This window comes from Typopeltis vanoorti, chromosome 8 (genome assembly GCF_054136105.1).
Source record: "Typopeltis vanoorti isolate ZY-2024b chromosome 8, IOZ_Tvanoo_1.0, whole genome shotgun sequence".
In the NCBI taxonomy this organism is placed as follows: domain Eukaryota; kingdom Metazoa; phylum Arthropoda; class Arachnida; order Uropygi; family Thelyphonidae; genus Typopeltis; species Typopeltis vanoorti.
In genome coordinates this window covers 151010669-151033702 of record NC_143556.1, presented here as the reverse complement: position 1 = coordinate 151033702, position 23034 = coordinate 151010669, and the positions used below count along the sequence as shown (strand labels likewise).

At 38.0% G+C, this 23034-nt stretch overlaps 1 protein-coding gene across 1 annotated transcript in view; it reads left to right on the top strand.

The window, feature by feature from the left end:
• LOC150104429 (uncharacterized) overlaps nucleotides 1–23034 on the top strand; it is a 137472-nt gene that overhangs the window by 96687 nt on the left and 17751 nt on the right. The window contains exon 5 of the mRNA XM_090396481.1: nucleotides 6697–6878. Coding sequence (XP_090252607.1) covers nucleotides 6697–6878 — 182 coding nt within the window. The remainder of the gene's footprint in view (nucleotides 1–6696; nucleotides 6879–23034) is intronic.

Sequence of the window (23034 nt, the reverse complement as noted above, 5' to 3'; positions counted from 1 at the left end):
GGTCAGAAGTAGATGGAATAAATGAGGAAGAGGAGAAGGAAATTCAGTATGTTTTGCAGTTGTACTGAAAAGGTGGTGGGCAGCAGCAACATCTCTTGTTTTTAACAGGGCTAACAGAACATGGAAGAATATTTGCCAGTTCACAGGAACAGTGACTGCAAAAGTACCTGTAGAAGAAACTCGACTGAAACGGTGCACCTGTGCAATAGTAGCTGAAGTGAGTCTCTGATGCAGTGGTCATCTATGAGCCATATATGAGCCTCTGTTCTGGACAGCATCAAGCATTTTTAGTGAAGTTTGAGCAGTATTTTAAGGATAGGCAGTTATAGGATGGTAGTTCTCAGTGTGGTCCACTGACTCCTGCAGGTTTCTCCCAAGACCCATCAGTGGGATTTTCAAAAACAATTATCTCAAAAGGCTGTTAAAATACTCCTCCCTTTTCCAGCTACATGCATGTGAGGCCAGGTTTTCTTCATTTACTTTAACCAAAAGTATCACAACTGATTAAATGCAGAAATAAATATGAAATGCCAGCTGTGTTCTGTTAAGCTAGATATTTAGAGATTTGAAAAACATGTAACATTGTCACTGTTCTCACGATATTTTTTTTTTTTTCTTGTTTTTGGAAAGTATAATAAAATTAGTTTAATCCTTTATCCAAGTGTGAGCAAACAAAGTTTGCACCTGAAAGTATCTTCAGGACTGGGGTAAGGTGGTACAACACCAGGGCAACTCGTTGCAAAGGTGGAGAAAGATACCAACGCTCCTATCTCAGTATCTCCTATAATGCAAAACACATCTCCTTGCGGATATGTCTAATGTTATGCATTAAGGGAAGGGCTACTACCCAGACTAGTTTCGACCTTTATTGAGGTCTCTTCAGTGGGAGCCAGGCCCAAGTGGAGATACCAGGCAGAAGCATTAGCAGGTCATCTCTACCTATAGGAGTTGCCAAATGGTGTGCCACCCTTTTTTAATAAATTACTCTGGATTTAGAGAAAGATGTTGAAAGTTTATTTTTCACTTGGTTAGAGTATAATAAAATTAGTTTAATCCTTTATCCAAGTGTGAGCAAACAAAGTTTGCACCTGAAAGTATCTTCAGGACTGGGGTAAGGTGGTACAACACCAGGGCAACTCATTGCAAAGGTGGAGAAAGATACCAACGCTCCTATCTCAGTATCTCCTATAATGCAAAACACATCTCCTTGCGGATATGTCTAATGTTATGCATTAAGGGAAGGGCTACTACCCAGACTAGTTTCGACCTTTATTGAGGTCTCTTCAGTGGGAGCCAGGCCCAAGTGGAGATACCAGGCAGAAGCATTAGCAGGTCATCTCTACCTATAGGAGTTGCCAAATGGTGTGCCACCCTTTTTTAATAAATTACTCTGGATTTAGAGAAAGATGTTGAAAGTTTATTTTTCACTTGGTTAGAGTATAATAAAATTAGTTTAATCCTTTATCCAAGTGTGAGCAAACAAAGTTTGCACCTGAAAGTATCTTCAGGACTGGGGTAAGGTGGTACAACACCAGGGCAACTCCTATAGGTAGAGATGACCTGCTAATGCTTCTGCCTGGTATCTCCACTTGGGCCTGGCTCCCACTGAAGAGACCTCAATAAAGGTCAAAACTAGTCTGGGTACTGGCCCTTCCCTTAATGCATAACATTAGACATATCTGCAAGGAGATGTGTTTTGCATTATAGGAGATACTGAGATAGGAGTGTTGGTGGCTTGTTCCACCTTTGCAAGGCGTGCCCTGGTGTTGTACCACTTTACCCCAGTCCTGAAGATACTTTCAGGCGCAAACTTTGTTTGCTCACACTTGGATAAAGGATTAAACTAATTTTATTATACTCTAACCAAGTGAAAAATAAACTTTCAACATTTTTGGAAAGTAGTTATTTTTCATTTAAAAAAATGTTATTTTTGTTAACATGTAATGGATTTATTATTTTTGAATGAATTAATACATTTTAAAAATTTTCTCATTTTTAATTTCTAATTTGGTAAATATTGATAGATATAACCCAGATAAAACAAGTTCTTTATGGTCCTCAAAATAGTATCTTGGACAAAAAAGAATCTCTGATTTTTGAGACATCAGAGAACCTGTCGATGTGATGTGCTTATACCAGGAGAGACTGGCAGTAAATGTCAATCCTGTCTTGTGATTTATTTATTACTAAGGATAAGGGAAAGTGAGCTGAGATCCCTTTTGTGAGAGAAAAGGCAAGATGACATTTTAGTGACATGGACCTGATTGTTCTTGTCCCACTGAAGGATGGTATGGAAATCAGTGTTATAACCCAGATAAAACAAGTTCTTTATGGTCCTCAAAATAGTATCTTGGACAAAAAAGAATCTCTGATTTTTGAGACATCAGAGAACCTGTCGATGTGATGTGCTTATACCAGGAGAGACTGGCAGTAAATGTCAATCCTGTCTTGTGATTTATTTATTACTAAGGATAAGGGAAAGTGAGCTGAGATCCCTTTTGTGAGAGAAAAGGCAAGATGACATTTTAGTGACATGGACCTGATTGTTCTTGTCCCACTGAAGGATGGTATGGAAATCAGTGTTCAAGGCACTGGTTTCAGATTATCTGGATGCTTGGGATATCCAAGAACTGCATGGTTGTTGAAAGTAAAATGAATCAAGTGTGCTGCCATTGGCAAAACTGTGGATAGGATTGTTGGTGATTGAGAGTATGTTATTTATGTAGAGTAGAAAGAGGAATAAGTGATAGAACATAGCCCAGAGGCACTTCTTCATTGGTGGCAAAGCCAAACATCCACAATGACATGCAACTAGAGAAAGTTGGCTATCCAGTTACAAGGGGCAGTATCTTCACAGGTAGAAAGCAGTTTGTTAAGGTGGCAATGATGCCAAACATGATCATAAGCCCAGGAGATGTCTAGGACAACAGTACATCTTTCCATGGCACATCCAGTGGTGGGTGATCTCGGCTAAGAAATCAGCCTGGCTCCAGATTGGCAGAATCCATACTGATGGCTGCTGATTAATTGGTGGGCTTCTTTAATTGATCAGTTGACTGTTGATGATTTTCTTCATTATTTTTGAAAAGATTGAGATGATGGTGATTGGTCAGTACTTAGATGCCAGATTTTTATTTCCCTTTTCAGGAATAGGCATCCAAATGATTTAGTATTCTTAAACCTGTTGTTGTTGTTGTTGTTAAACCTTAAGCTTTTTTTCATAACACTATTAAAGGCATATAGTACTCGGTTACTAGCATGGTAGGAGGAAATTTGATTTCTGTGGAAATTTTTTTTTTTCACTTGGTTATACTATAAATTACAGAGGCTAAGAAATTATATTCTTGGTTTCATCCTTTATCCAAGGATAAGCAAAAAGCATGAAGTAACTTCATAACTGAGCTACTTGTATATAGAGGCTAACGACTTCACATCAATAGCCTTGGTATCCCATAATGCAAAACACATATCCTTACAGATAATAATAATGCTATGCATTATGGGAAAAGCCACTACACAGACCAGCAGCTTTGACCTTTATTGAGACATTTAGAGAAATTGGTTGGCATGTAAAAGTGATGATACTAATTGGAGGGAGGAAAATATTACTCAGAAGGTGCTTTAGATGAAGTTGCAGCCAATATCACTGTGTATTCAGGTAAGTTTTTTGGTTAATTAGCTGTGAGTTTTTATGTATCAGAGCAGCTGGAGAATTATTCACTTGTAGTATTTATAGTGTGTGTTTATTTCAATTTTCTTCCAAACTCTTTAAAGGTAGAGTGACATTTACTAATGGTCATTGAAAGCAAGACAGTTTCTTCTTTGTCTGTTAGTAAATTAAATTTGGATATTAGTTGTTTTGTGAGGTGTGTTACATGCATTTGTTGGATAGTGTAGATAAGTTGGGTTTTTTTTAAAGCTGACAAAAGTGGTGTATGTGTGTGCAACTTGAGTGCTAATTTAATTGGGCATTGATATATTGGTAACTGACGGTGATAGTATCTATAATGCAACAAGGGATAGGGCAGGTTCGAGGTTTAGAGGTGCAGGAGGAGAATGTGTTCCAAATATTCAGTACTCTAGATGTCAGTAAAGCTGTGGGACTGGATGGTATTTCATCACTAGTTTTGAGAGAATGTGCTAAAGAACTGACAGCTCCTTTGACCTGGTTTTTAAATGAAAGTCTGGCTACAAGAAAGGTGCCCAGGGAATGGAAGGAAGGTAAGATTGTACCATTGCATAAGGGTGGTAGCAGACTGGAAGTGTCTAATTATAGGCCAGTTTGTGTGTCATCAGTAGTTAAGATCTTGGAGAAATTAGTTAGGGACCATATACCTGTACATACCATATACAATTAGTTAGGAGGCCATATAACATTGGGCAGATGAGGTTAATGTTATCTGTGAGAGTCAACATGGATTTGTGAGGGGATTTTAGTAATATGCTAGCCTTTTATAATAAAGTTACAAAAGCAGTAGATGAGGGAAAGGCATATATTGCCATTTTCTTGGATTTAGCGAAGGCATTTGACAGGGTGCCACATGATAAGCTGATATTCAAGTTGCAGCACATGGGTCTAGATGTCAGATTAGTCAACTGGATTCAGGATTGGCTGTCCGATAGGTATCAGAGAGTTGTGTATGGTAGGACAGTTTCAAGGAGGCAGAGGGTTACAAGTGGGGTCCCACAGGACTCACTACTGGGACTTATATTGTTTAACCTTTATTCATTGATATTGTCAGTGGATTGCAGGGGGATATTCAGTTGTTTGCGGATGATGTGAAGCTGGGAAGGGTTATTAGTAATAGTGCAGATGTGGTAGTCATGCAAGAGGATTTGAATAAGCTAGACAGATGGGCAAATGAATGGGAGTATCAGTTTAATGCAGCAAAATATTAGGTCTTGAGGTTTGGGACACATCGATAGGATGCTGCATATCTCCAGTATATCTCCTCTATTGAAGGAGATATTATTGTTATTATATACGGGCAACTCCAAGGAGTCCTTGGACTCATGGAGGGAGGCCCTAAATATCATGTCCATCACAACTATTCTAATTCACACAGTATCTATCATATTTTGCCTTGAACTCATTCACTGTCATGGCACCCACAATAGACTCTGGCAGCTTATTCCACTCATTCACCACTCTAAAAGTAAAAATCCCATCTCTTACACCCTTACTAACCACACTCCTGCCCAGCTTCCATGGCACCACAATAGACTCTGGCAGCTTATTCCACTCATTCACCACTCTAAAAGTAAAAATCCCATCTCTTACACCCTTACTAACCACACTCCTGCCCAGCTTCCATGGATGTCCCCTAGTCCTCCCACCCCCAGTCCTGTTCTCAAAAATATCCTCTGAATTAATCCTATAGAAACCCTTCAGCAATTTGAATGTCTCAATCATATCTCCACTTTTCTGCATATACTGGAAGAAGTAGGGAAGACAAGAGATCTGGGGTTGATGATTGATAAAAACCTGAAATTCAAGGGACATATTGCAAAGGTTGTGAAGGTAACACAGAGGATTGCTGCAATAATGAGAAGGACACTGACCTGCAGAGATAAGAGTTGTCATTCCATTATAAGACCTTGATCAGACCTCACTTAGACTATTGTTCTCAGATTTGGTCTCCAGGATTTGAAGGGGATAAATTAACTGTGGAAAGGGTACAGAAGCGGATAACAAACACAGTTTCAGGACCGTACAATGTTAGTTATGAGGATCGGCTGAGGGAATGTGGATTGCAAAGTTTGGTGGATAGAAGGAGAGGTGATATGATTGAGACTTTTAAGCAGTTGAGAGGTGGTTATAGGGTTGACACTGGGGAGTTCTTTCGCTTGGTTGAACAGCGGGAAGGGGTGATGACAAGGGGCCATCCCTGGAAGTTACGAAAGGAAACTGTGAGCAAGAGGGTGATGAGTGGTTTTTTTGTATGGATGGTAGTTGAACCGTGAAATGCATTGCTCGATAGAGTGGTGACAGCGGGAACGTTCAATGAATTTAAGGGGTGGTATGATTGATTTTGTGTTTCCTAGGGGGTCCTCCCACGATGAGTCTTGATAGACGTGTTTCCTAGGAAGGATCTCCCACGATGACTTTTGACTCCTTGGAGGCCTAAATAATAATAAATAGAAGAATAAGTGTTTGTCTCATAGCAAAGAAAGATAATGTGAATGAGAAGTGGGAAAGTTATGAAGCATAAAAGAGAATTCAGAACTGAGTGGAGCAGAATATGATACTTTTTAAGGAGTAACATGGTTTTGTGAAGGGGTAGGTCTTGCATTAGTGATTTTTTTTTTTTATAAATTTTTATAATGAAGTTAAACTAGTTTTCAATAGTTTTCAAAAGTAACTTCACCATACCTATAAGCAATATAGGTATGAAGTTAGGAATAGCAAATGTGGCATAATGGTGAATGACACAGTAGAGAGTAGTAAGACTGATGAAGGCATAAAAGACAGCGGAGTTGTAAAATAATGGTAAATGAGTTTGTATTAATGGTATGAAGATGAGTGAGGATATTATAAAGCAATTGGTATGATTTTATATACTATTTTTATTATTTTTGTATCTTTTTTTTTTATATGTTTATATATTTCTATATATTTTTTTCAGTTCCTGAATGTACCTTATTCATTGTTACTTATTGATATATTCTCTGATTATGTAACTGTGTTTATTTCAGTTCCACAAATGGAAAAACTGTCATATCACTGCACATTTATGTGCAGTATGATAAATATGTCAGAAGTTTACAATGGCCATCAGATGAGGATTATATATATTCCTGCTTATCCAACACACGGTTTAACTTTTCTGACGGAGATTCACATTGGGGTGAAGTTAATACAAGTCTCACAAGCATAGGTGAATTACTTTTAATTTGATTTGGTCAAGTTTTTCTTATTTTATACTATCATACATACAATGTACACTGTTTAAGGAAACGTACTCTTACTTTTCTTGATCATAAAACTACCTGTTATCTTCATTAAGCTTTGCATGGTGGAGTTTCTACAGTGATGAAAATACTATGGAGTATAGCTGCCATTTTTGCTTCATAAACAGCTTGGAATTTTCTATAGCAGACAATCGGCTTCCATGTCAGCATTTCTCATTTACATACGTGCACACATGTATGTAAATGACATATTCTGTGAATTTCTGAAAGACTCTCCTGCTGCAAACAGGCTGAGTTGAGACTTTGGCTCGTTGCTCAGAACTTGTGGACTCTGGAATTACTGGACTGTTGATATAATATGCTACATGTCAGTGGCGGCTTGAACATAAGCACTGCAACAGTGCAGCAACCCAAGGAAAAAACGAAAAAATTAAATGTTGTTTGTGTTTGTAAATAATAACAATGCTTACAATGTTATATAAATGCAATACAACATGTTAAAGGTTACAGCTTAGGCATCGACATTGACTGAATAGTTAATAATTAGTTTACGCCTGAAAATATCTTCAGGACTGAATATAGTATTGTACTAACTTACCTGGGTAAGTAGTCCAACACCAGGCAACTCGTAGCAAAGGTGGAGCAAGCTACCAGCACTCCCATCCCAGTATCTCCCATAATGCAAAACACATCTCCTTGTGGATATGTATACTGTAATGCATTAAGGGATTGGCCACTACCCTGACTAGTTTTGACCTTTATTGAGGTCTCTTCAGTGGGAGCCAGTCCTAGAGTTGGAGATACCAGGCAGAAGCAGTAGCAAGGTCATCTTTACCTATAGGAGTTGCCAAAAGGTTTGCCACCTTTTTTTTTATTAAATTACTTTTTATTTAGAGAAAGATGTTGAAAGTTTATTTTTCACTAGGTTAGACTATAATAAATTTAGTTTAATTTAGTTTTGGATTAAACTAAATTTATTATAGTCTAACCTAGTGAAAAATAAACTTTCAAGTTAATAATTAGAATTGTTCGATTAACACTTTAGATTATGAAACAAATGCATTGTGATCTAACAGTGTCGGAAATATCACATTTGGTCAGTTTCGGCTAGACTCGCCGATATTTGTTTGCACTTGCCACTGCACGTAACAAGTGAATCTGACACTGCTCGTCGAGCAGTGTTGCTACAGATAAACTGTATCCTTGCATGCGTTATTTCTGTGAGATACGAAACTTTTATTATTGGTATGTGTTCGTAGTGAGGATGAAATATTTTTGGTAAATCTTATTTTATTCTGTTAAAATATCATATAATTATTTATTTATTATAGATACAAGGCTGAATTATGATGAGTATCACTGTTGAAAATATTGAAAAGAATTATATTTTCTCAATTATCATTACACGAAACAAACGCACTGCAATCTAATGCAGTGTCAGAATTTCGAAACCAACACTGCTCAAAGAGCAGTGTCGCTACAGATAAATTGTATGCTTGCACTCATTATTTCTGTGTGCGAAACTTTTATTATTGGTTTGTGTTTGTGGTGAAGGTGAAATATTTTTAATAAAGTAATGTTTTTAATATGTAAATTTACTTATTAATAAAGTGGTTACTGATTAATAAAAAATGAATTATTTTTCTTATTTTGTATATGCAGCACCCCACTTAAAATTTTCACCAGCTTCCACTGCTACATATTAAAAGCACATTTCATACAAAATTAACAAAATTGGTTCAATAGAAAGAAGACTCAGAATGATTCATGATCAGTGCCCATATCATGATGCACCTTCCAACAAAAGCACCTGCAAACTCTGTAAACTTTCTTCATCAACAGTTCAGGACATGATTGAGATTGAAAATGAAAAATATAATGTTTAAAGGTATCCGTGGCATAACTATAAACAGCAAATTATACAATAACCACAGTAATTAACTTTAATGAAATGAAAGTACAAATATTTGGTACTGAAAAGAACATTACAGCATCAGTGAGTAGAAACAAGCAAATCAAAGAAACGGGAATACAAGGTACATCAAACAATCGTAATTCTTGTAGATAAGTTGGTCAGACACTTCTAATTTTGTAGAAAATGACAACATTAACTAAATTAATTATCACCATCGTCAAATTCCTGATATATATACCCTCAAGGGATGTACAGGATATGATAGTACTACATGAAAAATTTACATCATTACTAATTGGATCATTACATCATTAATAATTGAAATTATTCGATTAATTCTTTAGATTTTGAAACAAATGCACTGCAATTTAACACAGTGTCGGAAATATCATGTTTGGTCAGTTTCGGCTAGATTTTTTTTTATACTAAATTAATTATTGTTATTATATCACACCTCCAGGGAGTCCAAAGACTCATCGAGGGAGGGCATCAACTCTACAACAACTCTTCGTCTCAATACTCCACCATCCTTCATCATCTAACACCAACGCCATCTACAGCCGACTACCACCACTAGTGCTTTCACAGACAATCACAAACATCCATGCCCACTGCGGGATTCGAACCCGCAGCCTTTTGGCTGGAGAGTGGATATGCTAACCACTCGGCCAACCAGGCAACTACCTATATTTTGGCAGTGTTACATTGCCATTTTGAGGGATCACAAAACTATGTGCACACAGGCTTCCCACACTAAGTAAATGAGTCTGATGAAAGTAACTGAAGTCATTCCTAGTCCTAAAACATGCCCCCTAGCAGCCTAAATTGGATTATCTTGGCTGTTGGGCTGATAATCTTAGAACATATGCTTCCCAAATTTGGGGAGGTTTGGGAAGTTTTTCAGAGCTGAGGCTGATTCAAGCAATAATCATTCATACTTATTGAGGTGTAATAAAGTGGTCTTCTTCCAGTGTATTCTGTGGTTGGTGTCCAGTGTATGGTCTGCAAGTCCTGAGTGGCTGTAGCGATGGAACCAGGTGTAGTCCTTGTGTTCAGATATCCTCATATTGGCTGTCCTGCCTGTTTAGCCATATTAGGACAGTTTGCAACGGCAAGGGACCAGGTATACTCCAGGTAGGTCTAGGGGAAGTGGTGGTCTTTGGTGGGGCAGATAAGAGATGCTAATTTCTTATGTGGTGTGTACCTGGTTGTGAGGTCCTATTTTCTTAGAATTTTTGTTAGTTTTTTGGATGTACCACAGATATGTGGAATAATAATAGATTTAGAGTAATCTCTGCTATGAAGGGCGAGGGGTGGGTTAACTGGTTTTAATATATTTTGGATATTTTAGGGGTTGTAGCCATTGACTAAGAAGGTGGTAATGATATGGTTAAGTTCAGTAGTTAGGGCATTGCTATCTGAACTGATTAATTTTGCCCTGTTAGGAGGAGGAGAGTGTGACTGCTGATGAATACATCTACATGTATGTGTAGATTTTCTGTAAACAGGAGCTAGAAATTGTGGAGTGTATCCAGACTGTGCAACCACATGGCTTAACCAGACAGTAGGCTTATGTAGGGCAGAGTTAAAGGCTTTTTCTTCAAAAGTCTCCATGAAGAAGTTAGCCAGGGGTGGAGAGAGTGGAAAACTCATGGCTGTCTCCTCTGTTTGTAGAATTTTCCTTGCCAAACAAAATAGCCCGAGTTCATGGTGAACCGAAATAGGGCTGAGATAATGGGAGGAAATTTGGCTTGGATGAGGTCTAAGGTATCATTGAGTGGGACATTGGTGAATAAGGCGGAAACATCAAAACAGACCATTGTGTCAGTGTGTTGGAGTGAGGCATCAAACTTTGTGGCAGGTCTATGGAATGCTCCCTATGAGAACAGAAAGTTCCTTGAACTTCAAAAACTGATAGGTGCAAAAGAGGAGATGGGATAAAAATATGTCATTAAAGGGATTTCATCGGACTGATACAGAAGTTTTTCTTTCAGTGCATGGCATGAAGTCAGAAAACAAAGGTCACTCCCTGGAAATTGTATAAGAGTATGGTTAGCAGGCATGTTATAACTGTTAATCATACTCTTATACAATATTAATGCTGATATGTCACATTATTTAGCTTGGAGGATGGTGAATGGCTAGTGTGATTTGCCACAGGTGGTTTTAAGTGCTTCCTCAGTGAATAAGTTCAAGGAGAGGTATAAGTATTCTGTGAATAGTGATTAGAATCAGTCATCCAGTCATTACTGGTCATTAAAGTCATTAAAGATTCATTAATCTTTACTTCATGGGGTCCCCATGAAATAATAGTAACAATAATTATTCCACTCTACTTTCCTGGCTCTTATCTAAGCTTTGGTTCTCTGAGAGATGTGCTAAGGATGTACAGTCGAAGAACTGAGCTTACCATAATTAGCTCTCATTCAGAACTTCATCTTCCTTTTTTGCTTGTGCCAAAGCAGGAAAAATCTGTAAGAAAACCATAACTCATCTAAAATAGATTTTGAAAGAGCAGAAATCAGGAAACTTGCATCCTGTCTGATTGGCAACATGCTTTCTGGTCTTTTGCAAAAGCTATCAGTCTAAAGTTAATCCAACATTTCTGTTTGCATCTGTTCAACTTTTATGTTTCTGCTGCATCTTCATCACTCACAGAAAAGACAACCTCCTGACTTCTTACTGATTCTACAATTCCTATATGGTTGACTTTGATAAACAGCCCTAACAATTCCAGAAATGTAACATACATGCCTTCTTTGACCTTTCTAAAGAGATCAGTAGAATTCCTAACATTATACATCTCTGCAAGAGATGTGCTTTGCATTATGGGCTTTGTGCTTTGCCTTCAGGTTCAAACTTTATTTGCTTACACTGGGATAAAGGAGTAAACTAAATATATAATTTACAGTCTAACCAAGTGAAAAAACTTCCAACATGTTGAAAGTTTTTTACCTTGGATATAATATATGTTAAAGATGCCAAGCTGTTTTAAACCTGGTTTTATTCCATTTCCCAAGTAAGCAAATAGTGCAGGTGCAAACTCGACTTATTTGTCTGTTTGCTTACTTGGGAAATGGAGTAAAATCAGGTTTAAAATAGCTTGGCATCTTTGACTTCCAACATGTTTATTAACTGGCTTATATTTTCCTGTATTTCAAATAATCACCCTCAGAACAAAACATGTTACTTCTCACATGACAGTGAGAAAGCAAAACAATTCAAATTGTAACAGACAAAGATCCAAAGTCCTAATTTGACATTCTCTGATGATGTGTAAAAGAAGTTATTATAGTTGTGTAGGAGTTGATCTTAAATGAAAATCTCCAACTTTTTTGACAGATTAATGCAACCATGCTTGTTAAGAGAATGTTTCAAAGCCATTGTTGACTCTACAAATAGTCTTTTTGGTTCTATAATGACTTCTGTATAACATACTGGTCTTCTTCCATTTAATCTTATGTGTAGGTGTGTCCAAAGCATGGTCTGCCAGGACAGGCATGGATTTTCCTGTCTGTCCATAGTAGGCTAAGTTAGTCACATGGGGGCCTCATACATTCCAGGATGCGCTACAGGATGGTCTTTGTCCTTAGGAGATCAAAGTTGCTAATTTGACATTTGGTTATATTTTAATAGGACTGTCTTTTCAGATGTACTTCAGATATATTTAATAAAAAATAGTGGTGTTGTGTTCTTGTGTGTTTGGGGAGGGGGAGAAAGTAGGGGAACCATGTAGTATTTTATCTATATCTATTATGTGGGAGCTGTAGCCATTGGCCAAAAAAAACTTCCAACATCTTTCTCTTAATCCAGAGTAATTTAATAATAAGGTGGTACACCTTTTGGTAACTCGTATAGGTAAATATGACTTCTCCATTGCTTCTGCCTTAGTGTCACCACCTCTGGGTCTGGCTCCCACTGACGAGACCTCAATAAAGGTTGAAACCAGTCTGGGTAGTGGCCCTTCCCATAATGCATAGCAATATACATGTCTGCAAGGAGATGTGCTTTGTATTATTGTTATTATTATATCACACCTCCAGGGAGTCCAAAGACTCCTCGAGGGAGGGCATCAGCTTTACAACTCTTTGTCTCACTACTCCACCAACCTTCATCATCTAACACCAACGCCATCTACCACCAACTACCACCAGTAGTGCTTTCACAGACAATCACAAACATCCACGCCCATGCCAGGATTCGAATCCGCAGCCTTTTGGTCGGAGAGTGGATATGCCAACCACTCGGCCAAACTATGGGAGATACGAAGACAAAGAGTGATGAGAGCTTGGTCCACCTTTACCACGAGTTGCCTCAGTCTCGAAGATACTTCAGGCGCAAAGTTTGCTTGCTTACACTTGGATAAAGGATTAAACTAAATTTATTATTGGTCAAGAAAGTATGGCAAAGGTAGTTAAGTTCTATGGAAAGGACTACATCATTTGAATAAATAGTCCTGGCTGTGTGAATGTTTGTACGATGCAGCCTTTGTATATTACAGTTTGAATTGTTTCACTTACTTATTGTTGTGTGCAAAATGTAGCATATTTCATTCTGAAGATGCCTGGTTTGAAATCCATTGAAACATAAGCTAGTTATAAACATCTTTTATAATTTAGCACTTTGTTTTGTTTTGTAATACTGATAAAATAGTTATGAATAAAGTAATGTCCAACACTTAAGCCTGTCAACTGGATAGATCAGAAGAATCTTGTCCAAATTGAAAAGCAAAAACGTCTCTTGGTTTAGAAGGCATTTCCCCAATTATTGTTCCAAAGATGTGTGCTCTAGAGTTAATTCCCATTCTTTCTATGTTGCCTTCTTACAATTTCATATTCTGCTGGAAATTTGCCCACATACAACTTATTTCTAAGAGGATGACAAATCTTTACCATCAAACTGTTGCCTAATTTCTCTTATCTTAGTTTATGCTCTGAAGTAATGGAAAGAAGTAATGACATGATTATTGTGCTATATGACTAACTTGAAAGCACTCGGGTAATGACTGCCAATATGAATTCTATTCACTGTCGCTCAACAGGTGGATCTGATTGCTTATGTCACTCATATCTGAAGACGTATGTTGTAAAAGTTTGAGTCTCTCGTAGGTACTCTTGATATCTGCAAGCATTTTTGACCAAATCTGAACAAAATTCTATTAGGTAAGCTTCCATTGTTGGGTCTGTCCTGTGGCTTCTGAAACTGGGTTGTCTTACTGTCTCGATGCATGATACACATGATGGGAGAATATTCCTTGTGTTCTGCCCATGCAAATAATACTGGGGTCTCACAGGACTATTCTCTCACCACCACCATCTTTCTTTTTTATATCAATGATCCTCTTTAGCTGACTACCAACCAAAGTTTGGCTGATTACAGTACATTAGAGTGCAATTTTTTTTCAAAGAGATTATAGTACAATGTGTTTGTCAAGGGAAGAGAACTGAAATGTACCTTCTTTTCTTTTGACAAATATTTCACTACAAAAATCCCCACAACCTCCAGAAAATCAACTTGTACTATCCTGAATTCTAATCACAGAGCAATTGTTTTATTTGGTTCTGATAAATAACCTTTTTAACCCTAGCAAAACAGTTCTGCCTTATCTGCGACAAAAGAATCATTTTTTCCAGTCTTACACAGGCAACACTGAAATCTCTAGACAAGAAAAAATCTTTTTTTAGGATCTTCTCCTTCTGCAGCTTTTCTCACTTAAGTAGGGTCACTGTTTGTGTCCACAACCTCCTGTCTTGGGCTGTAGTCACATCCAAGTTCTTCATCCTCAAGTCTCCTCCACCATCTCCCTCCATCTCTTCTTTGGCCGTCCATGTTTCCTCTTCCCCTGCACATCCATCTGCATGACCTTTCTTCCCACATACTCTTCCTCCCTCCTCATCACATGACCAAACCATCTCAATCTCACCTCCTGTATCTTTGCTCCTAAGTTCGTAACTTTCACCGTTCCCCTTACATAGTCATTTCTCAGAGGATCCTTTCTGGTCACACCGCACATCCACCTAAGCATTCTCATCTCTGCTACCTCCATCCTGCTGATGTTATTTTTTCTCAGGGCCACAGTATCCATAGCATATGTTATAGCTGGTCTCACTACTGTCCTGTAAATTTTGCCTTTTAGATTGATCAGCATCCTCTTATCGCATAGCACTCCAACCATCTCTCTCCAGTTCTTCCAGCCTACTCGTATCCTACATCCCACTTTCTTCTCGGCCTCACCATCCTCTTTCATTGTTGACTCTAAGTATCTAAAGTCACTGACCTTCCTGATGACATCTCCTTCCAGCTCTAGATCTGTCTCCTGGTTGCCATCCACATTGCAACACATATACTCTGTCTTACTTCTGCACAGTCTCATACCTCTCTCTTCCAGTACTTTCCTCCAACTTTCCAGTTTAGCTGCCACTTCTTCTCTTGATTCTGCACACAGCATGATGTCATCAGCATACAACATAGTCCAAGGTGCATCTTCTCTCACCTCCTCCGTCACCACCTCCATCACAATATTAAACAGGAACGGACTTAATGCTGACCCTTGATGCAAGCCAACTGTCACTGGAAAACTTTATCTCTCCCAGGCAGGTTTGAACTCTTGTCTTCATATTTCTATACATCTCCTGCATCAACCTGACATATTTCTCCAGTACCTTCTTCTCCCTCAAACACCTCCAGACTTCTTGCCTTGGCACTCTATCATACGCTTTCTCCAGATCAATAAAAACCAGGTGTAGCTCCCATTGCTTCTCTCAAAATGTTTCCATCATCTGTCGTAACCCAAAGATAGCATCTGTCATTGATCGACCAGGCATGAAGCCAAATTGCTCTTTGCAATCTCCACCTCCTTCCTCAGTCTTCCATCAAGAACCTGCTCTAGGATCTTCATTGTGTGGGACATCAACTTTATTCCTCTGTAATTCTTACAGTCTTGGGCTCCTTTACTCTTGTAGATGGGGACAAGAGCACTTTCCCTCCATTCCTCAGGTATATTTTTCTGTTGACAAACTTTTATGAACAGGTCCCACAGCAGGTCAATTCCCACTTCCCCTAGTGCCTTCCATGCCTCCACTGAGATCCTGTCAGGGCCTACCGATTTTCCATTCATCATCCTCTTCATGGCCTCCATATACAGTTTACTGATGTTCTGCATCATCCCCCTCATTAGGCTTCCCATCTTCTCTGTGAGTCCTTGCATTTTCTTCATTCAAAAGCCGTGCAAAGTATATTCTCCATCTGTTTCTTATATCCACTTCCCTTTTTAATACCCTTTCTCCAGAGTATTTTATCTGCCTCACATGCTTTCTCTGTTCTTCCTTTGTTCCTAATCGATCATGTCTTGATATGCCATGGCCTTTGCCTGTGCAACAACTCTTTTGGCTTCTCGCTTTTTCTCTCTGTATTCCTCTCTGTCCTCTACCACTCTGGACTTGACCCACTTCTGCTTTGCCTTCCTCTTAGCCGTCACTGCATCTTGTACATTATCATTCCACCACCAATCCTCTTTCTTCTCTCTAATCTTTCCAGATGTTTCACCAAGCACCTCAATTGCACAGCTTAGAATTGCATTTGAATTATGTCTCCACCAGTCTTGTACACTTTTTAGTCCATCCAAAATCCTCTCTAATACCTTCTCCCTAAAACAGTTCCGACATCTTTTCAAACGGTTTCGAACACACCCTCTTCTTTTAAGTGAAATCACTTAATTTTCTTTCTCCCATGGTTTCCAAAGGTTCTTATCTTTGACTTAAAGTCTGTGCACAGCAGCTGGTGTTGCTGTGCCACCTGATCTGTTGGGATTACCTTAAAATTTGTTACTGCCTTAAGATGTTTTCTTTTAGTCAAAATGTAGTCAATCTGTGAACTATTGTTGCCACTTCTGAATGTTATCAAATGCTCTTCCTTACAGAAAAAGGAATTAACAATTGCCAGATCAAATGCTACTGCAAAGTCCAAAATCCTCTCTCCTTCCTGGTTCATCATTTCCACTCCATGGAAAATCTGTTTTTGGGATCTCTGGTCAAATTTTGTATGAGACTTTCATAGTTTCTGTATTCGGCTTTGAATTAATGCTGGATTTAATATCCACTTGATTTATATAATTTTGCATCGCTGAAATGAAGCCTTTTGGCTCCTTATTTTAGTAAATACTTTATGCACTGATTGAGAGTTCCCTTACGAAAAATACCTCTCTGACAATTCAAGTTTTTTAGTACCAAACAAGAGTTTTTGCTCTCTTAAGGTTTCTGCCTGGTCTCTGAGTAGAACCAACCAGTTCGAAACAGTTGTCAAGCCAGTGAAACCTTACCAAAATGGACCAATAGAAATCGAATATATGAATGCTTGGGCAGAATTCATGTCTCCTATAAATTCTGCATTAGAGCAACTCATAAATGCCAGCGGGTGTATTCTGGTAAGCTCTCTAGTCAAATTTCATATGACACTTTCATAGTTTCTGCATTCAGCTTTGAAATAATGCTGGATTTAATATCTACTTGATTTATATAATTTTGCATTGCCGAAATGAAGCCTTTTGGCTCTTTATTTTAGTAAATATCTATTCCTGTTGGGAGTTTTCTACCATCATGCTGACACTGTTTTAGCAGTTTTTTGAAATAATTATTCCAGACATCTAGAATATCTCTATCAGTTTTCATGTCACCTTTATCATCTCTAATTCCTTTCACAGTAAGCTGACACTGTTTTAGCAGTTTTTTGAAATAATTATTCCAGACATCTAGAATATCTCTATCAGTTTTCATGTCACCTTTATCATCTCTAATTCCTTTCACAGTACATTTTCCTCCATTTCTAAGCTTTTTCAGCTTCTGAAATATTTTGCCACCTTCCTAATATTTATTTTCTATGTTCTTACTAAAGTTGTCCCAGAACTTTGGTTTAGTTAGTTTTACACAGTACTTCACTTTCTTACATTTTTCTGTGTATCCTCTAAGAACACAAGCTGAATTACTTGCCAGGAACTTTTGATATGCTTTCTTCTTTTGTTTCACTGCCTCTTTAACTTCTTGTGTCCACCATGTAGTTCTGATTTTTCTATCCTTAACTCACCACATTTCTCTCTGGCTGCATCAATGTTTTCTTCAGGATTTACCACTGGATCTCCAAGGTTTGGTTCTTGTTTTCAAATTCTTTAATTTTTCTTCAATGATGTTTGTGTATTTGAACCTGTGGTTCACCTCTGAAAGCTGCTCAGTCTTGATTCATTTTAAAACTTTCTTACACACTCTTCTTTTTCAATATGAAATTCAATTTTATACTGCTCAAAACTAAATGGTGATTATTTCAAATCCTCTGTATCTCTTGTGTCCTGAACCAGTGGGAGAACACTATCAATTATAACATAGACAATGAGACTTTTTTTTCTTGCATCTTTTCTCCATGTAAATTTGTGCACATTTTTATGTTTGAACATTTTGCTAGTAATAACTAATCCATATCCTGAACAGAAATCCAGCAAGTATTTATCATTATTATTAGCTTTACACTTTTAGTCAAATTTTCCCAAAACATTTATGTATGTCTGGTAATCATTTCCTACTCTGCTGTTTAGATTTCCAACAAGGGCTAATTCTTTTTTTTTATTGAGCCAGCTACCTTCTCTAATGCATCAAATTCCTCCATTTCTTCCTAGGTAGAACCTTTTGTGGGACCATAAGCACAAATAAGTCTTTGTTCAGTTCCTCATTTTGATATTTTCCCACATCATTCTACTTGATATTGCCTACCATTCAAGACTAAGTTGAATATTATGGCTACTATCTCTTTTCCCTGATTGTTATTGCCTGAATATAACATTTTATATTTGTTGCTAAGACAAATCTCACTGTTTTTGTTTTCTTTGTTTCAGTCATGTACATTATGTTTATCTGGTACTTATCCAATTCTTCTGCTATTTACATTGATGTTTCTTATGTTGAAGAACTCTGATATTGATTTGGGATGTATTCTTGGATTTGTTTCAGTAGTTGACATTTTTGCTGTTTGTCCTGATTCCTTGATGAACACAAGGGCCTTATTTAACCAGGAACACACCAGTCAGCATGAAATTCTGTCATATTATATCATCATTTTACATTGTAGTTTAAGTCAATAAGAATACAATTTGGTTAGCTAATTCCAATTTGCCAGCCCTTCCTTGTTCATTCAATATTGATAGATATCTAACAGGGTGCATTGTGAGAGGGTAAGATTGATATTAGATCAGAAACCCCAGTTGGTTCTTTGCATTCCTTTAAAAGGCTGTGGAGGTCTCCTCCCAGTTACACAGTTTTGACCCTTAAGCACTCCCTTGTAATCTATTTGACTCCAAATTGCTTCATTTTTTCACTTGAGATATATAATCTACTGCTGCTGTCAATAATTTTTTCTTAAATATCTCCCATGCACCACTTCTCTTTCTTTAAATATTTTCATCCATTGTAGTGCTGCAAGCTGGTTTCTATATTTATAATAGTTGCTTGTCTTATAATTCCACATGAATTTCTTCTGTCCTGATACTTCCACATGCCTATTCATTCTCCATGTCAGGACTACTTGGTCACAACCCACCAACTGTGGGCAAGTATGACATCTCAGTAACAATCGATCCTTTGATGCTATGACCTAATCGAAAACTGTTGGTCCCTCCACCACATGATGCCTAAGACAGTTGTCCCACGCAAAATCTAAAAATTCAGTTTCCTTATTACTGCATGCTGTCTCCTTTTCCCAATATAGTATAGCTGAGGTCCCCAATAATGATCGCTCACTTTGCACTGCCAAACTAATTTGCCTAAACATTTCCTGCTCATCACCATCTATATTCCCTGGTCTATAGCCATATCCTACTAAATATCTTGTCTTATACATGTTTATCTGACACTATATACTCTCAAAGCCTCCACTGTGATTCTCCATCCTAAGAGTGCACATTCATCTCTTATCAGCAAAAATCCACCACAATGTTTACCTTCTTTGTCCTTTTGAAATATACTATCTCCTAAAATTTCTATCCCTGTTTGAACATCCTCCTTACTTATCCATAACCAAGTTTCACTGATACCAACAATCTTTGGAGTGACTCAGTCATTCAATGCTATAATCTCATTCCCTTTATTCCTAATTCTCCTAGTATTTGTATACAGAAAACCAGTGCATTGCCAGTATTGTTATAGCCATTATTACTCCTCTCATATTTCACCTAGCTCTAATATAGTCTAAACCCTCTCATTTCTCAAGCCACTATCCCCACACAAATCCATCCCTCCTACTTTTAACCCATTCAATTCTGTTTTCTTTTCTCTGACACTTACCCAGAAAAGAACAATATCTCTCTCTCTCTCTCTCTCTACATACTTGTGCCCTTCTGCATTCAAATGTAATTCATCTCTTCCTTACAGCTGTCTTCTATCCTCAAATGTACTTCTCACTTCCATACATTCCAGATCTCTCTCTCTCTCTCTTCCTACACACGGTATCATCTCATTTGTTATCTTCTCCTCTGCTTCTCTTCGCAATATTTTTCTCATCCACTCTGCATTTTCATCCTGGGACAATGTACTCGCATGTATTTCTACTGCACTATCCCTAACATCAACTACAGTCTTATGCTATATAATTCACATTACCTCTCAAGTCATTTGCAACAACTATTACTATCATCTCTACAATTTCATCCCTCTTCACTGCCATTACCACACTATCATTTCCCACAGGCAATCCCTCCTCTGGCATGCTGGAATCTCCATACATGAGTGTATGGAGTGTGGATATCATGGTTTTGTGAAGGGTAGATCATGCCTCAGTAACTTGCTCATGTTTGATAATATAGTGATGGCTGAATTGGATAAGGGTAATGTGTTTACAGTGATACTGTTGGACTTTGCAAAGGCATTTGACACGATACCACATGGAATTCTAATAAGTAAACTGCAGCACAGATGGATATTGGGTTGGTGAGATGGATAGGCGGGTGGTTGATGGAGAGATATCAGAGTACTTTATTCAGGAGTAGAATCTAAAAGAAGGCCTGTGACTAGTGTGCTGTAGGGTTCTGTTCTTGGACCACTGCTATTTAATTTGTTCATTAATGATATAGGAAAGGATTTCAGAGGAACTGTTCAGTTATTTGCCGATGATGCAAAGTTGGGTAGAGCAATAGTGAATACACATGTCAAAATTTTGTAGGATGATTGGCAGATTGGGCTAAGGAGAATAGATGTCAGTTTAATTTGGCAAAGTGTAAGGTGGAGTGAAAAGATTATCAGTAGTATACCACATTGGTGGAACCGTACTCTAGGAAATTGACAAAGCCAGAGACTTGGGAGTGTTAGTGGATTAGGGAGTTAAAGTTTAGGGGGATAAATAGCAAAAGTGGCTAAAGCAGCTCATCTGATCACTTGGATACTGAAGAATACTTTGATGAGCAGAGACAGTTATTGTTCCTCTTTATTTTGCCTTGATAAAGAGGAACAGTATCGATATCGAGCCTTGTTTCTCTTTATCGAGCCAATTTTGACTACTGTGCACAGATCTGGGTGCCAGGATTTCTTGGTGATGAGGAGGAGGTCGAGAAGGTCCAGAAGTTAGTGACCAAGATGGTATCTGGTCTATTGAATGAACCTTACGAGAACAGGTTGAAGGTTTGTGGGTTACAGAAACTGGTTGATAAGCAGAAAAAGGGGTGATATGATTGGAGGGGGGGGGGTTACAGGGTTAATTCAAAGGAAATTTTTCAGAATAGTTGTGGTAGGTTTTTTTATTTGGAGAGTGGTGAATGAGTGGAATAAGCTGCCAGAGTCTGTTGTGGGTGCTATGGCTGTGAATGATTTCAAAGCAAAGTATGATAGATACTGTGCAAATGCTGAATAGTCCTTGACATGATGTTAAGGGCCTCCCTCGATGAGTCTGACTCCTTGGAGTTGCCCATAATAATAATAACAACGCTCCGAAAGGATTTGTTCATTCTTCTCTCACTAGCATTCCTGATCCTTGCTGCTTCCAATCTCTCTCTCCTTCTCTCCCTTTCCCTTTACTTTCCCTCCCTCACATCTCTCTGTCTCTTGACTTTCTGCAATTTCCTCTTTCCTGGCTTTCCCATTCTCTCGCTTTTCTCTCTTGCCCTCTGACACTTTCTCTCATGCTTATTCTTGTTCTTCTTGCACTACCCAATTTTCCATCCTCTTAATATCTTCATTCACGCTATTCATTTCTTCCATTTTCTTTCTTGGCAGTTCTCTGTCTCTCTCTACATATTCTGCTTTCAGTTGACATTCAAATATACAATCATGGCAATCAAACTTTCATCCACACTACTCAAGGTTAAATCCATATGCATGTCTTTCACATCACATTCTCTCCTTCCTCCAATGCACTACTGGTATATGCAAATTGAATTTCACCCATTTCTGAAGCACTATCTCTTGATGCCTACATTTCATGCATACACATTCCTGTCCTGCACCTGCCACATTTTTAAGCAACAAGATGCATACATGCCACATGCACAGCAAGCTACAAAATCAACTATGCTATGAAGGAAATCTTTAAAGGAAAATTAGAATATTATCAAAAGTAAAAGGGAATGAAGTAAGGATCTTTCTTGAAGGTAAAAATAGGCAAAAAATTTGGTATTGCCTAGAATTGCAAAGCATTTGTATGTCACACTGCTGGTTTTCAAATACATAATTTTTCCTGACTTTCCATAATTAATATTTTAAATTGTTAATTATGGACATCATAATTCTCTTTCCTACTGTTGACAGGTGATTATTGTAAAATAATGAAATGTTGTAATAGAATGCCCAACATATTACATAATCTGTTCCAAATATGTAGGGCAAGAAACTGTAGAATGCATGTTCTACTGTTTCCAATCTGTAACATCATAGATTGGATCACCAATGTTAAAGCCCTTCCGTTTGATAGCATTTACTTGGATGGTGACCATGTGCAGTTCTCCAAGCTGTTAGGGTATCCTTAGAACTTCAGTACATACATACATACATCTTCAAGGTCCACCCTTCCTAATTGGGTTGTGGGGGCAACAGCTGCAAGAGGAACTTCCAATGGTCATGATCCTCTGCCACCAAGCTCAGGTGTTCTGGTGGGATTCCCAAATGTGTCCACCCAAGGTCTTGGATATAATCTATCCAGCGAGTCCTTGGCCTTCCACATGGCCTCCCACCCTCTGTCTTGGC